A 14,075-nucleotide genomic window follows, 5' to 3' on the forward strand; every position below is an offset into this window, starting at 1 on the left:
AGGAAAAACTTCTTCACAGAAAGGGTTGTTAAGCACTGGAACAGGCTCCCCAGGGAGGTGGTTGAGTCACCATCCCTGAATGTGTTCAAAAACTGTTTGGATGTGGTGCTCAGGGACATGATTTAGTGTTGGGTTGTTAGGGTTAGTGTAGTATGGTTAGGTTGTGGTTGGACTTGATGATCTTGAAGGTCCTTTCCTACCTGAGCAATGCTATGACTCTATGAATCTTTTGAGTTTCCTTTGAAGCTATGTGAATTTTTTACATTCACATGTCCTGCACAAAGTAAATTTACTTTGACAAAAAAAGTCATTTCTTTCTTCTAGTAGAAATGAATGAGAGTAGCATAATAAGAATATTTTTCACTTCCATAGTTGACTAAGAAATATGATTATCATGTAGTTAGGTAATGACAGACTGATGACTTTCTGGTAGTTTGAATAACATCCATCTAGCCAGCTAAAGCATAGATATTATCTGAAAGCCCGTAGACTTAATCTTCAGACTTCCCGCTGGGAGCTACTTAAAACAATATTCAGCACACTAGAAAGCAGAATAATTTTTCAGCTTTCTGAAGTCCATCACAAGTTTCAATACACACACACAAAAAAACCAACTCTCTTCCTCACAAAGTATTGCAGAACACTTTTCAACACAGGAATAGATGCATGAATCTCTTATTCCATGTCGGTTGGACTACGTGACCCATATCTTAAGCAAATACTATTTGCCATTTATGCCTAAAAAAATTCTAACTTTTAAGTGAATTGATAATGCTGTTATAACAAGGCCAAATTCCGCTCTCCTGCTCTAATTATAGAACCTGATTCATTTTAACTATAAAGTTTCAGAATAAATCAATTTGACCAGAGTTCACGATTAATGTTATTTTAATGAACACCTAAGGAATTAACAGTTTGCCACTACAATCTTGCTGAGAATTTTTATGTGGATCTGAAGTGCAGCGTGTAAAACTGAAAATCCTACATGGTGTAGAGCTTACAGTCTACTTTATCAACACCAATTTTGTATGCAAATTAATCATTCTTAAAATCATCTCTTTAGATGGTTAACTACAACGGAGCACCAGTTGTATAACAGGAAAGGAGTCTGCAACATATATTCACTCTACACATACATTCCTGTTACATTAAAAATCTAATACAATTGTGAGAGCGAACACTTCAAAGTGCCACCACTACAGATGTGACACATGTAATGGTGGTAATTTGAGCATTAATTAGTGGTGCATTAAAATGGAATTTCTCAGGATCAAGATCACAATCCTATTCATGTCAAATGATCGAAACAGACAAAAAGCTATTGTAATGAACACCAAAGGAATTGAAAGTTCACCTATTTAAGAACAGTTTTTCCAGTTTCCATAGAGTACCTTTCGCTTTCTATTTCATAAGAAACAAACTTTTATGGAGGATGCAATTCAGCAATAGCTCTATTAACAAGCTAACCCCAAAGAGATTATATTTAATTATTGCAATATTTCAAAGTCAAATATTTGGACTTCAAAAATATACAGCTGCTCTAAAAGTAACACCCCCTATTTTATTATGTTGGTCCACAACATCAGAGGTGGATGCTGGTGGTATAGCAGTAGAGGTGGAACCCTTCTGCCAAGATTACATTATATTTTGTTGCTGTGTGACAGATGGCAGCAGAAGGGCAGTCTGACAAAATGGAAGTGCGTATGAAGTAAAGGTGTAGAATTGAATTCCTCCATGCAGAAAAAAATTGTATCCATTCACATTCATCAATGTTTGCTGAATCTCTACCACCCACCATCAGTGCATATAAGTTCTAAAAAATTATATGGAGCTAAAATTGAAGATATTTAAGGCTGGGTTTTAAAAGGATGTACAGGCTTTTAAAGCACTAAGTAAATTAAGAGATGGGAAGGATTAAATTTAATTCTGGTCTGAACACAGAGAAGCCATCAACTTGATCATGAAAAAGACTTCGGCCTTCCTTGCTAATGAGAAACATTTCTTTTTTTTTTTTCTATTATTAAAGATATTCTGTATATCTGATTAATCAGTAGGACAGTATCCAAAGGTAAATCACTAACAGTAATAAAGTTGGCTTTCATATATATGAACTGGAAGCAGTAACTGACCACAGAGAAAAAGCAGACATGGCCATCATATGCAAACATTTACATCTCTATTTTCTAACTGATCTGAGAGACAAATAAACATATCAGAGCTTCTTTGTTAAAAATCAATTGTTATTGCTATTGACCTTGTTCACTTAAGAGTTTAGAGAAACCATGGGAAATGGAAAAGTAAATCAAAGACAGAATTCGAAGATAAAAAAATAATGGTTTTCATGATGTACATACACAATATTGCTCATATGAAAATCCAAGAACATGGAGCCATGACAATACATGATGCTTGCTCATCAAAAACAGGCAGAGGTATAATATAACTTAGTGGTGTGTTTTCCCATTAAGAGCATAATTTTCAAGACTAACTTCTAATGGTAACCTTGGAAAATAATTCAAAAACTAAGCAAATGTTATAAAAGACTAATCTTTAAATTATGTATTGCAGAATCAACTGGTAACTAAGCTGAAATCTTATAGGTTGCTCCTTTTCTAGGTTTAATGTCTGGCAGACAGAACTAAAAGATAAATAAACAAAACAGCAATTGTTTATGAGAGAATGAGAAAAGAGGAGTGCTGTCAATAAGAGCTCATGTGATCCTTACAGTTACTACTTGGGCAGAAAAACAATATCTCCTTTAAAGTTGTCCAAAGAAGAACCAACATTTCACTGGAAAACATCTACTATGCCACAAACTTTGCAAAATACATCCAACTAGTAAAAAAGTAACTTTATCTATAGTAGGGGAAGATTAATAGCCAAAAATGAGGAAAGAAGTGAGGAAATAGTAAGAGAAGCAGACATAAAAGAAAGTTCTCCTGTAAGGACTCTGCTTCGGCAGTGGGGTTGGACTAGAAGATCTCCAGAGGTCCCTTCCAACTCCTACAGTTCTGAGATTCTGTGAAAAAGATCCAGCTGTGAATAACTCCAAGGAACTTGACAAAACTATGACGCTGGCCAGTATGGTAGCAGGTTAATAAAAGCAAGCAAATCAGAAGTAATGAGAATAGGAAGGTACAGATTAAACTGCTCATTTACATTAATCAAATGCAATCTTCTGGGTGAAGTATAGTGAACACAATGGCATCTGGGTGAAGAATAGTGAACACAATGGCATCTAGATTCAACACACCGTCTGCTTCATCTGCCATGGCAGGAGAAAGGTGAATAAGACGTTAAGTTGCATCAGAAGGGTAGAATGGTAACACACATACATATAGACACAGCCATATGAACTGGTGGCATGTTTTCAGCTAGAATACTTGTTTGGACTTCTCAAGGTAAATACATTGGTTTTTCTTCTGACAAAAATGGCTCTTGCTCTGTGGCAATAAGTCTCAAAACAATCTGCTGTTTTGTTTGTCTTTTAAATGCATCTTTTCGCTTTTAATAAAAGCACAGGAAAAAAAATGAAATACTCTGCCCTCAAAATTCATATAAAAATAATAGCTTTTCAGTCAGATATACTTGATTTAGGGATGATGAGGCAGACTTTGTGGGTTGAAGAACCTTATGAATCTTCTCTAATTTCTTTTGGGGGTAGAATGAAAAGGGGAATTGTAGAAGGAAAAGAAGACAGATTATATTTGCCTGTGGGTAATAAGGCTCCTTAAGAGTAGAAACAATAGATTGAATAGTTACACACAATTTGAGGTGAAAAAAGCCATACAGAGTCTAATCCTGGTCAGAAAAATCACCTGCAAGAAAATACGAATAAATAATGAGCGAGGAAAACAGGATAAATCACAACACTTCACGCAACTCCTTTCTTTTACTAGTTTGCTGATCTTAAACAGTAAGTCAAGCCTGAATTTCTTCTACAGAGTGCAGAAGCAATGAAATACTTCTGCCTTGCAGAAATTCTTCCATCTTGCATGAATGTCAGTAGAAAAAGAAAATAGTGAAACTGCATAGAGGAAAAGTGAAAATATCAAACAGATCATAATTCCATATTAAAAAAAGATATAGGGCATTTTTTAAAAGTGTATTTTTTCCTAAGAAAAGTATTAGACATTGCATTCATTGTATGTGAGTGTCTGTCAGTATAGGCAACAATGAAAAGCACAGTGTTTTTTGCTGGACAGTTAACATTCTCCTTAAAAAGTGAAAAAGTCCCCTTTAAAAAGATATATATACACATATATACCAGTTCCTACACAGCTCTCCTTTTTATATCCACAGAAATAAGCTTCACTCCTAGAAACAAAGAGACTTTCTAGCTCCAGTTCAAGTTCAAGTCAGTTCAAGTTCCACCACTGGCCTCAGCAGATTTGACATTTAGAAGTAATTGGGATTTTGTCCCTTCTATAGTTGAGAGAATTAGCAGCAGAGATAAGAATTAGAGTTTTATTTAGTACAGTTCAAGAAAAGCAATAGCCACAACACACTAGCTGAGCACACAGTGAGGTACCAGCCTACAACTTTCTGAGGTTTCTCCTATACTTGAAAGTATATTTAATGAGGAGAACATCTCCTTCAATCTCATACTGAAAGAGCCAACCCATCCATACAGAGATTTAAAATCTGAAATTAGGAGCTCTTAGGAGCCTTACAGAGATTGGCCCCTCTCAGTCAGAATTGAGATGGAATCTCCTCTACTTTCTCCTAATGAGAAGTAAAGAGACTTTCAGCCACTGAAGGTATGCCATATCGCAACACAATTGTGAAAGAGTGAAAATTCTATTCTGCTAGATAAAAGAAACTAAAAATCAGAAGTATTAGTCATCCAATGCCTCCTCTGCTCATAACAAACCTTTTCTCCAAACTTGTACTCAGTCTAAGTATTCTCAGTGATTTTCTTTTTTAAGATGCAAAGATTGGACATACATCTCATAAGATCCACAGAAAAAAAAATATTTCCTTTCTCTGAAGTATCCTCCAAGAGATACACAATCCCAAGCTCGGGAAACTCCAGACATGGATCTCAACTGAGCATGCCCAGCTGTGCTCAAAAGAAGGGCATACTCCCTTCCTCCAGCAAAGCTCCATCTGAACAATGGCTAACAGAGACCAATAAGGAAAGTAAGTGACTTTTCTCCCTGCCTCAGAGCCAAAATATAACATGCAGTAACATTCGGTAAATAGTAAACAATCAAATAGCAAAAATGATCCCATCAATCACATAATCCCAGAACAGAAGTCACAGTGTATATAATAGTCCATAGATCAAAAGTGTCAGAATAAGCTTTTTTTTCTTTTTTGCACTTTTAGGAACTTGAGGCTATTTTCAAGGTTGCTTTATGTACTACTTCAGCACAAGCCAACAAGATATTGAATGAGAATTCATTAGCAGCTGGTCAAGTGTAAATAGTATATCAATCATGTTATTTCCTTACTGATGGCAATTTTAATTTCAACTCTGGAAAAAGCTTGTATTTTAAACAGCGAACTACATCACATAAAATAGTGACATCTGATAGTATGTTTTTAGCTTCTATAGCCTATTGGGGAAAAAAAAAGCTTGACACATAATAAAGCTCTTCTTCCTTCATAACCACCGAACACAATTTGGAAAAAAAAAGAAGCTTCAGATAGAGCAGATGAATGAACTACACTTTACTCTAGAATAAATTCATCAGTTTGTGTCTAAAGCTCCAGTAGAACTTCTGGAAGAACTGCTCTCATGTCATATTTACAAGATTTCCACCCAACAAAAAACAAATGCATATGCTGTGTTGCCCATTAAATATCAACCATTCACTATACAATGATCTTTCATGAGAAAACCGGAACAGGTAGGTCAATAACTGTTTTGCCACCCCATTTTTTAAATGGCATAATACAAGGCCTGCTTCGAAAGTAACGCTTCCTGTTTTACGTTGGCCCACAATGTCAGAGGCAGATGTTGGTGATATGGCAGCGAAGGTTAAACCTTCCCACCAGCATTCCATTACTTTTTGTTGCTGTGTGACAGATGGCAGCAGAGGGGCAGTCTGACACAATGGTGTCTGTCATAGAAGTGCGTATGAAGCAGAAGTGTGGAAACGAATTCCTTCACATGGAAAAAAATGCACCCATTGACATTCGTTGACACTTGCTTAATGCTTATGGAAACCAAGCAGAGGATGTGAGCACACTGAGGTGGTGGGTTGTGCGTTTCAGCAGTAGAGGCAGCAACATGAAAGACAAGCCACATTCTGGACAGCAGTGCACAGCTGTCACGTCACAAAATGATCGTCCGTGCAAGTCAGCTAATGGTTATGACTATGTTTAAAATAGTAAGAATATAGCTGAGAATTTGCTCTACCAAATAATGTTCTTATGCTCTTTGTATACATTGTTTCCATGGAAATTACTTTCAGAGTGAGCTACATATTCAGTGCACACAGAACACACAGGGCATAAACATTTCACAACACACGTGGTCTGTCAAGCTGGCTATTTCTCTGCCTGTTAGCAAATTTCCATTGGACTGACAAAATGTCACGTATAACAGTCCTCTCAGAGAGGAAAGAAAGCGAAGAAGTATTATTACCTGTCGCATACAAACACTAGGAAAAGTGACACTGACATTTCTATAACTGATTATTATTAAAACAATACATATTAAACATTGAGTACTAATAGTAACATTTAGTATTAAGTATCATTCATTGCATTTTACACTATGCCATAGAGGAAATACTAGAAATTTCTTCTTTGTTGGCAAGGTACTGTTGTATTTTTGGTGTTCTTGTTTTACAACACATAATAGCTTTCTTCAGAGAAAATATGAGAGACCATCTCAAATATTATGTTATACAAATGTAATATTTTGCTTTAATCTTGTACAGCAAAATTCCAATCAGTTATTTCTTGTATTTAAGTTCAAGTTCATGAACAGATTATAGGATGTAAAATTGTTAGATGGATTCTAAAATACTAAATTTAGATAAATCTTTCTAATGTAGTTATAAATTTGGTAACATAAAAAAATTCCCGCTAATATGATCAGACAAATCACTGTCAGACATACTATTTTCCTGCCAACAGCTCATGAGGAAACTCGTACTACATATACAAATACTGTTAATAGCTTCTTTTGTATACCCATCCTTCCCCAGCTATTGAGTGAAACAGAACTGGCAAAATCATAGAAGGAACAGATTAATCCACAGATAACCTGGCAGTCTGAAAGCCCCAAATTTGAGCCTCCCAACTTCAGACCAGTTTTGACCACTGTGTATGAAAATCAATCACCATTATAACTGTACACTAATTAAAGAAAAATCAATTCGTGCTAAAAAAAATGCTCCATGAAGACTGAGAAAAATAAAAGGAGAAGGCACAAGTTTCACAGACAGGAGATGGCAATGGTTTCCAGTACTCCCACATGCCATTGTGGTATAAGGTTCGCCTGAGCACAGAGCTACCTCTCAGCAATCCCACGGTACTGCTTTCAGGCTCCTCATTTGTTTAATCCCATCACTGAAGATGCACCTCACCACCTGTCCTAGAAAATTCCAAGGACAGGATCATAATCCAGCTGTTTGCAAGCAATGCACGATTCCAGATTTATAGGCTGGCCTATAGACATGTCATAGATATACACAAGTTCTGTATTACAATAATAAATGAGGATTAAAAAAGCTTCTACCCTGGATTAGTGGGTCAAAACAAAAAGGTGTAAAAATTAGTCTTCCTTCTGATTACTTCTTCAGCCTCCCCATTTTGATTAAGATTTAGTAGTTCTTTGTTTTTACAGCAGCATTTCCCTAGAGGAGAATCTAAATAAATGTCACATGTAATTTGAATATCTGACCTTTGCCAAACAATTTTTCTCCAGAAAAGGTAAAGTCAAACTTCTTGGTCAGTGTTTATGGATACACAGAAGCATGAAATGCACCAACCATTTCAGCCCTGACCCCTTCAGGGCTAAGAACAGAATATCCTTCCCACCACGACGCAGATGCTCTTGCTAGCAAGATTGATCTTTCTTTTTCTTACTAGGTATGTTCAAGGGAATCTCATCTGCCACCATCTTTAACCTCATCCTTTCCTTCTTCACCAAGCCAGGAGCGTCACTATGCTAAACACTAATGTCAGAAGGAGGTAATTGTAGGCCCACTGTGGAGGAGTAGAAGGGCTATGGGAGTAACATGACAAGTTAATGCTGTAAGAATACTTCCCACAGTTCTTTCATGAGCCCTTCAATTCTGCAGCAGGTGCAATGTGCAGGCTCACACAGAGCTGCCCTCCACTCTGAAAAGGAACAGTCTGAGGTCCTAAGAGAAGACAGGATGGGACTTCCCTGGCAAAATAAACTTTTTGCTGCTCTTTGGCAATATACCACTCAGCAAAGCATTAAGTGGTTGCTTAAAGTTCTTATTTTCTCCTATTCACATGGCATTTGAACTGATTATTAATCTTCATTTCTTCACGAAAGAGCTAAATATCTTAAAGGAAGGAGCAGGGAGAACTCCTTCAATAGTTATTTCCTTCCACAGACTGATAACTCTTCATAGTTGATGTTAAGGTTTAGAAAAAATTAGAAACATTGAATAGAAAAGATAATCCTAGATTACTGCTGAATACAGTCTCTAGTTAGGTAGCTGGCTTATCCTTTTTTTCTTCGTATACATTTTCTTTAATTTATCCTACTGGTAATGAAACAATAGTTTAAAAAAATCAGAATAACCTAGGATAGCAAGGATTTTGCAGTAAGAAGTGTAATTAGAATAATTTACTTGATTTAATGTATGCTACCAAGCTTTGCAGCTGTTTGATTTATGTATTTTCTCCACACACTCTAACAGAAACAAAACATGCCAGTTGGCACACATGCTTACAAATAACCACAAGAAGCAGTTTTTGAATCCAGCTGATCTTGAAAGGGTTTTTTCTGCTGTTGTCAGTTTTTAAATTAATATAAGAATCTGCTTGTCTATTTTTTCAGCCTTCTGATTTTATGTTCATCAAAATTACAACAACACAAGAACACATACTTCCTTTTAATTTTTAGTTAATTAGGAAAAAGAAAGGAAGTGCCAATAAATGTTGTTAATGGTCATAGAGAAAGGCTTCTTTCTGCTTTAAAAGCCATGTTTTAATTGTCTTTTCAGAAGGAAAATGGAATTGCAAAATTTTAATTTACATCCTCTGGTCTCCAGTCCCTAATTGGCTGAAGTTTTTAAATCGCTGTTTTAAGTTACAGCTGAACAGTAAAGAAAACATCAGATTATTACACAGCTGTTTTACAATACTGTACTGATTTCATCAAAAGTGATTCTAACATTTCACATGAAACTCCATTCTTCATTCCTCTTGAATGAAGAAAGACAAGCAAGAAATTTGCCAAGTCAGATATAAACTATGCAGATAACTCCATTTCAGTCAGAGAGAAGTCATGCCTGGTGGTGTAAGAGAAGAATTACAACATCTCATGTAGCTTGTGTGTAAACATCTTAATCTCAGGAACTACCAAAAGTCTTTATTTTTAGCAACACGGTAGAGGTAATTTTAGACAAATGTGAAAATTTAAGAGAAGAATTTAAGATTTGCTTAGAAAAAAAGAATCCTGTTTGATACAAATTTGGATTTGTCATTTGTAATATCAATAACTTGTAATATTCTCTAAAGGATCAATGAATTTTTTTAAAATAAGAATTGTTACAAAAAGAATACCTTCAAATATGAAAGCAAATACAATTCAGAAATATATTTGAACAAAAATCAGCTACTCTATATAAAAACAATAGAAACGCATTCTGAAACACCAGACTTCAGCAGTGTCCCTAGAAATGGCATACTAACAACATTTAGAAAAATGATCAGTCTAAGATTCTCAAGAAAACAGGAACCTGGTTAAGAAAAACCTCACTTGATGACAGTAATTTTGCAGAAACTGTAATATATATATAATAAATAGCTAGGTGGATGTTTCAATAACAAACATTTGTAATATTTTCTTCCAATGCTTTTTTTATTACCATAATCAAGGATTTATTTCATCTTGGGAAGAGGAAGTGCTACTTCATTGAAAGTTTCTTAAAAATAAAAAAAAGTCTTCAACAATCTGATATACTTCCTCTGCCGTTAGGTATACCAAATTCAAATTACAGACCACTGTACAGAATCATCCTCTGCAGAGCCATGAGTTGGTCATCACCCTATGTTACTTCAGTGCAAGCCCTTAAATTAAGATCAGATTAATCCTAGAAATAGCTTGGTTCAGAATCATTAAATGAAAAACAAAGTTTAAGAATGGAAAATATTTTATTATCTTTCTGTAACTCATGTGTACAGATCCCAGTTTGCCAGAAATTCTACAAGACCACATATAATCAGGAAATTTAACTGCAGCTTATTTTTTAACTATAAATCTATTCAGGAAATTCACTCGATTACTTCCGTCGTTTAAACACGCTAACATCTTTTTCCTGAACATTTAATAACTAATTTCCCTTTATAATTCTTTGACAAAGCAATATTAGAAAAATAATTTTCAATTATAGGTATAATATATGAAAACTCACTACAGAACTATTTAAAGTCAACTTAAGTACCTAACCAATGTCAGCAAGAGAATTATGAAAACTACACGTTTTCCTCTGTAAATGCCAGCATAATATGCTATATGGGCATACCAATTTTACAGGAATTAATCTTTTTCCCTGAAGACATCACACTTGATGAAGTCATTAAAACCCTGAATAGGAAAAATCTGAGTGACACTTTCCACCCAGACATCATACATTGATATTTATGCAGTTTATCTTTTGCTATACCTGACTTCCAAACTTCTCTGTAAGAGCAGTTTTGGAAAAGAATATAAAGAGGATAAAAAAGAACAATTGAATCCATTCTTTCTACAGTGATGTGAACACTAAAATTATACTGAAAGATGAATAATAATTTGCTAAAACATGAGTAAAGTTGTTGTATTCTACAGGAATAGAGATTGTATTCCAGTCCTCAGATTTTGAGAATAAGAAGGTGAAATTATGAAGAAACTCTTGTTCCTAGCATAAGAATCATGTATATTCTGTCCTAGTGATTGTTCAGAATAAGTATAAAAATGATATAAACATGTATGTCATACTTGTAATACAGCACGTTCTATAGAAAGTATGACATAATTGAATTTTCACTCATTCTAGAGGTCCATACTCCGCTTTTGGCTAAATTTATATGGACAAATGTTCCTTTCAACCTTGTGAAGATCATAATGAGAAATACAGGCTAAACTATGAGCAATTACAAGACAATCACACCAAATTACTTCTATTCAATATATATTTACAACAAACATCTTTTTAAAAGGAAAGAAGTCTGGTTACCTACATTGTTTATGTATTCAGAAAGCAGGTCCTGGAGAGCTTGACGGATAGCATTGCACTCTGCAATGATGCGTTCTCGATGGAAATCACGTGTGCAGGAAGAATCAGCCAGCAAAGCTGCTCCACTGATAATAGCTTCCAAACGTTTCTCTAGTGATGGCCTTATTTTCTCTTCACTCACTACAAGAGGATCCTGGATAATCAAATGCTGGAAAATATTACAATAAGTAAAGGTAAGAATAGTCAACCTAATGAAGTTGCTGCTTTGTTTCTTATCTGCATGAACTACAGTGACATTAGTCTTCCTAGACTTCCAACTAGCTCATTCCCCTTGACATGTCAAAAATACCTTTGACTATGGCAGATCCCAGTCTCCTTACTGCAGCTACAGGCACAGATCATTTGCAGACAAAGTCAACTTCTCCCTGCCAACCAGACCTCATTAGTTCTACTCCAATATTCACGTTATCAAACTCTGCTGGGCTGGATTCAGTGCTAAACTGGCATCTGAGCTTTCCAGCTTGAGTTGTTTCACACCAAAGCACCTAACAATAAGATCACATCTACCTGCCTGCCATGCTGACATCTTCTGACCACAACTACCTATCTCTGAGTTGCCTCTTTGTTTCCTACTTTTATTGCATGAGACAGAGTATTTTTTTAATCCCTTGCTTCAGTCTCTCCTACATCTGCACCTGTCATTTCTTCTACAAGGTATTTCACTTCTGGAATCAGAAACACTATTTGTTGTCTTTATAAAAATGCATGTGCTATTATCACTGAAGTATCTTACTACTTGGTCTGTCATTATTCACAAAATCCCCCTCCAGAATGAAAAGCTATAAATCTTTTTACAGGCAAAGAACTGAGGCCCTGCTAAACAGCCCCAGAGCCATACAGAAGGGATGCCTTAAATAGGCAACTGCATACCATTTTCCCAAGTTCTCAGAGAGCATTGTTTCTCCTCTTTAAGTTTTATCACCGATGTTGTCAAAAAGCATTTGTTCAAACTTTCCTGTGTCTGTCTGCACTTCTTGAGAGTCATCTGACTTCTTTATTTCCCCATATAATGGGTCTGCCATGCATCTACCTTGTACATTTTTAGAAGAAAAGCATTTTATACTAAGCTTTAATCTCTATGTACAACTATAACACTGTGTATGTGATGTTTACAACTCAGCGGTATTCCATGTTTTATTTAAGTATCCCAGAATGGAGGCTCAGCTTTGTTTGAATGCCTGTAGGGAGGTTCAACATATCCAATATTTAGACTTCTAGAGATCAGAAGGACATCTGGATATCAAACAAAAACAGCAGTGCCAGCTCATCACTGAGATTTTACATGAGCAGTTTGACTCTGATGAGATTTAGTCTAATACAGTCACACACTAAGGCAGAAATTCACTGCTGCTACATTTAATAGGCTCAATACCCACAAAGCACAAATAGTAGCTTTTGTTCAATGACTGTGTTTCCAAAGGACACAGAAGTGTCCTCTTGCTTTTCACCAGCTGTGATAAACAAAAGCGAAGTGTTTCGGCATGGTAAAACTAATTATGTTTTTGTGACAAATAAATACTCTAAAGAAAAAGAAAAGGAAAAGTGATATTTTCATATGTTGCAAAAGTAAGTATACTGGAGCTTCAGCATTTAAAGAAATTCAGTCTACTCATTTTTAATCAAACTCAGCACCTGAAAGTGTCATTTATGTCCAGATCACCAAATCTACATTCCATGTACGTCCACTTAGCTGGTACATCCATATGTGATTCTAAGCTATCAGAAAAGAAATATTAAACAAGAAAACCATACCATAAAGAGGTATTTAGGTCGGGTAAACTAGAATTTATCTGTGCTCATCCAATATGCACTGAACTACTTCTAAGCCAGAAAATTTTAATTATTTTTCCAATTTAGATATAACAATTTCAAGTACTGTCTAGCTTAGGAAGTTCTGAAAGTACAAAGAAAAAAAGTGTTATATTACAACATCATGAAATTAAAACTTAAACATCTAGGAAAGGGAACATCTGTTACCTCCAATATCTTCAGCACACTCTTACATACTATGAGTTAAGGAGAGGAAGTCTTTTTGTTACAGGTTTAATTCTCCGATCTTTTCCAAAATACACAACAATCACTTTGCAACAACTGGGAGATTCTCCAGAGAAACTAGAGAAAAATCGGACTTTATAATCTGAGTATTTCCAAATGAAGTATTTTAATACTGATATCAGGCAGCGCTGGTTATTTCTGCAATACTCAAGTTTAAATGTAAGATTGTTATTTGCCATCCTGCAGGAGCTGTGTAAGTTTCTACATGTTCCACATCCACTTCTGATCCATTACTCTGAGGTCCTCAATCTCATTTAAAAGTACTCAAATTACTTAAATAGTAATATTTAAGTACTCTCAGTACATCAGTCTATAAACACACATAATATCAGAGGACGCCAAAGCTTAAGTAACTTGTAGAAGTCCTTCTGGGGCCAAAAATTTCAGGCTGCTGTTCTGCTTCATATGAGAAACCAGGACTACACTAACTCTAGTGCTTAAATTTCCACCAGAGAGACCAGAATGAAGTGGTACTTCTGAGTTTCTGTCTCCAAATTCACCATGTTGATTTGGGAATTTTCATACCACAGCAAAGCATCCTAAATAAATAAATAAAAGCAGACCATGCTCCTGCTATTGCAA

The 14,075-nt window shown here is 35.5% G+C and overlaps 1 protein-coding gene across 1 annotated transcript in view; it reads right to left on the reverse strand.

The window, feature by feature from the left end:
- CTNNA3 (catenin alpha 3) overlaps positions 1-14,075 on the reverse strand; it is a 460,862-nt gene that overhangs the window by 337,512 nt on the left and 109,275 nt on the right. The window contains exon 7 of the mRNA XM_021399187.1: positions 11,383-11,586. Coding sequence (XP_021254862.1) covers positions 11,383-11,586 — 204 coding nt within the window. The remainder of the gene's footprint in view (positions 1-11,382; positions 11,587-14,075) is intronic.

Source organism: Numida meleagris, chromosome 5 (assembly GCF_002078875.1).
Source record: "Numida meleagris isolate 19003 breed g44 Domestic line chromosome 5, NumMel1.0, whole genome shotgun sequence".
Taxonomy (NCBI): Eukaryota; Metazoa; Chordata; class Aves; order Galliformes; family Numididae; genus Numida; species Numida meleagris.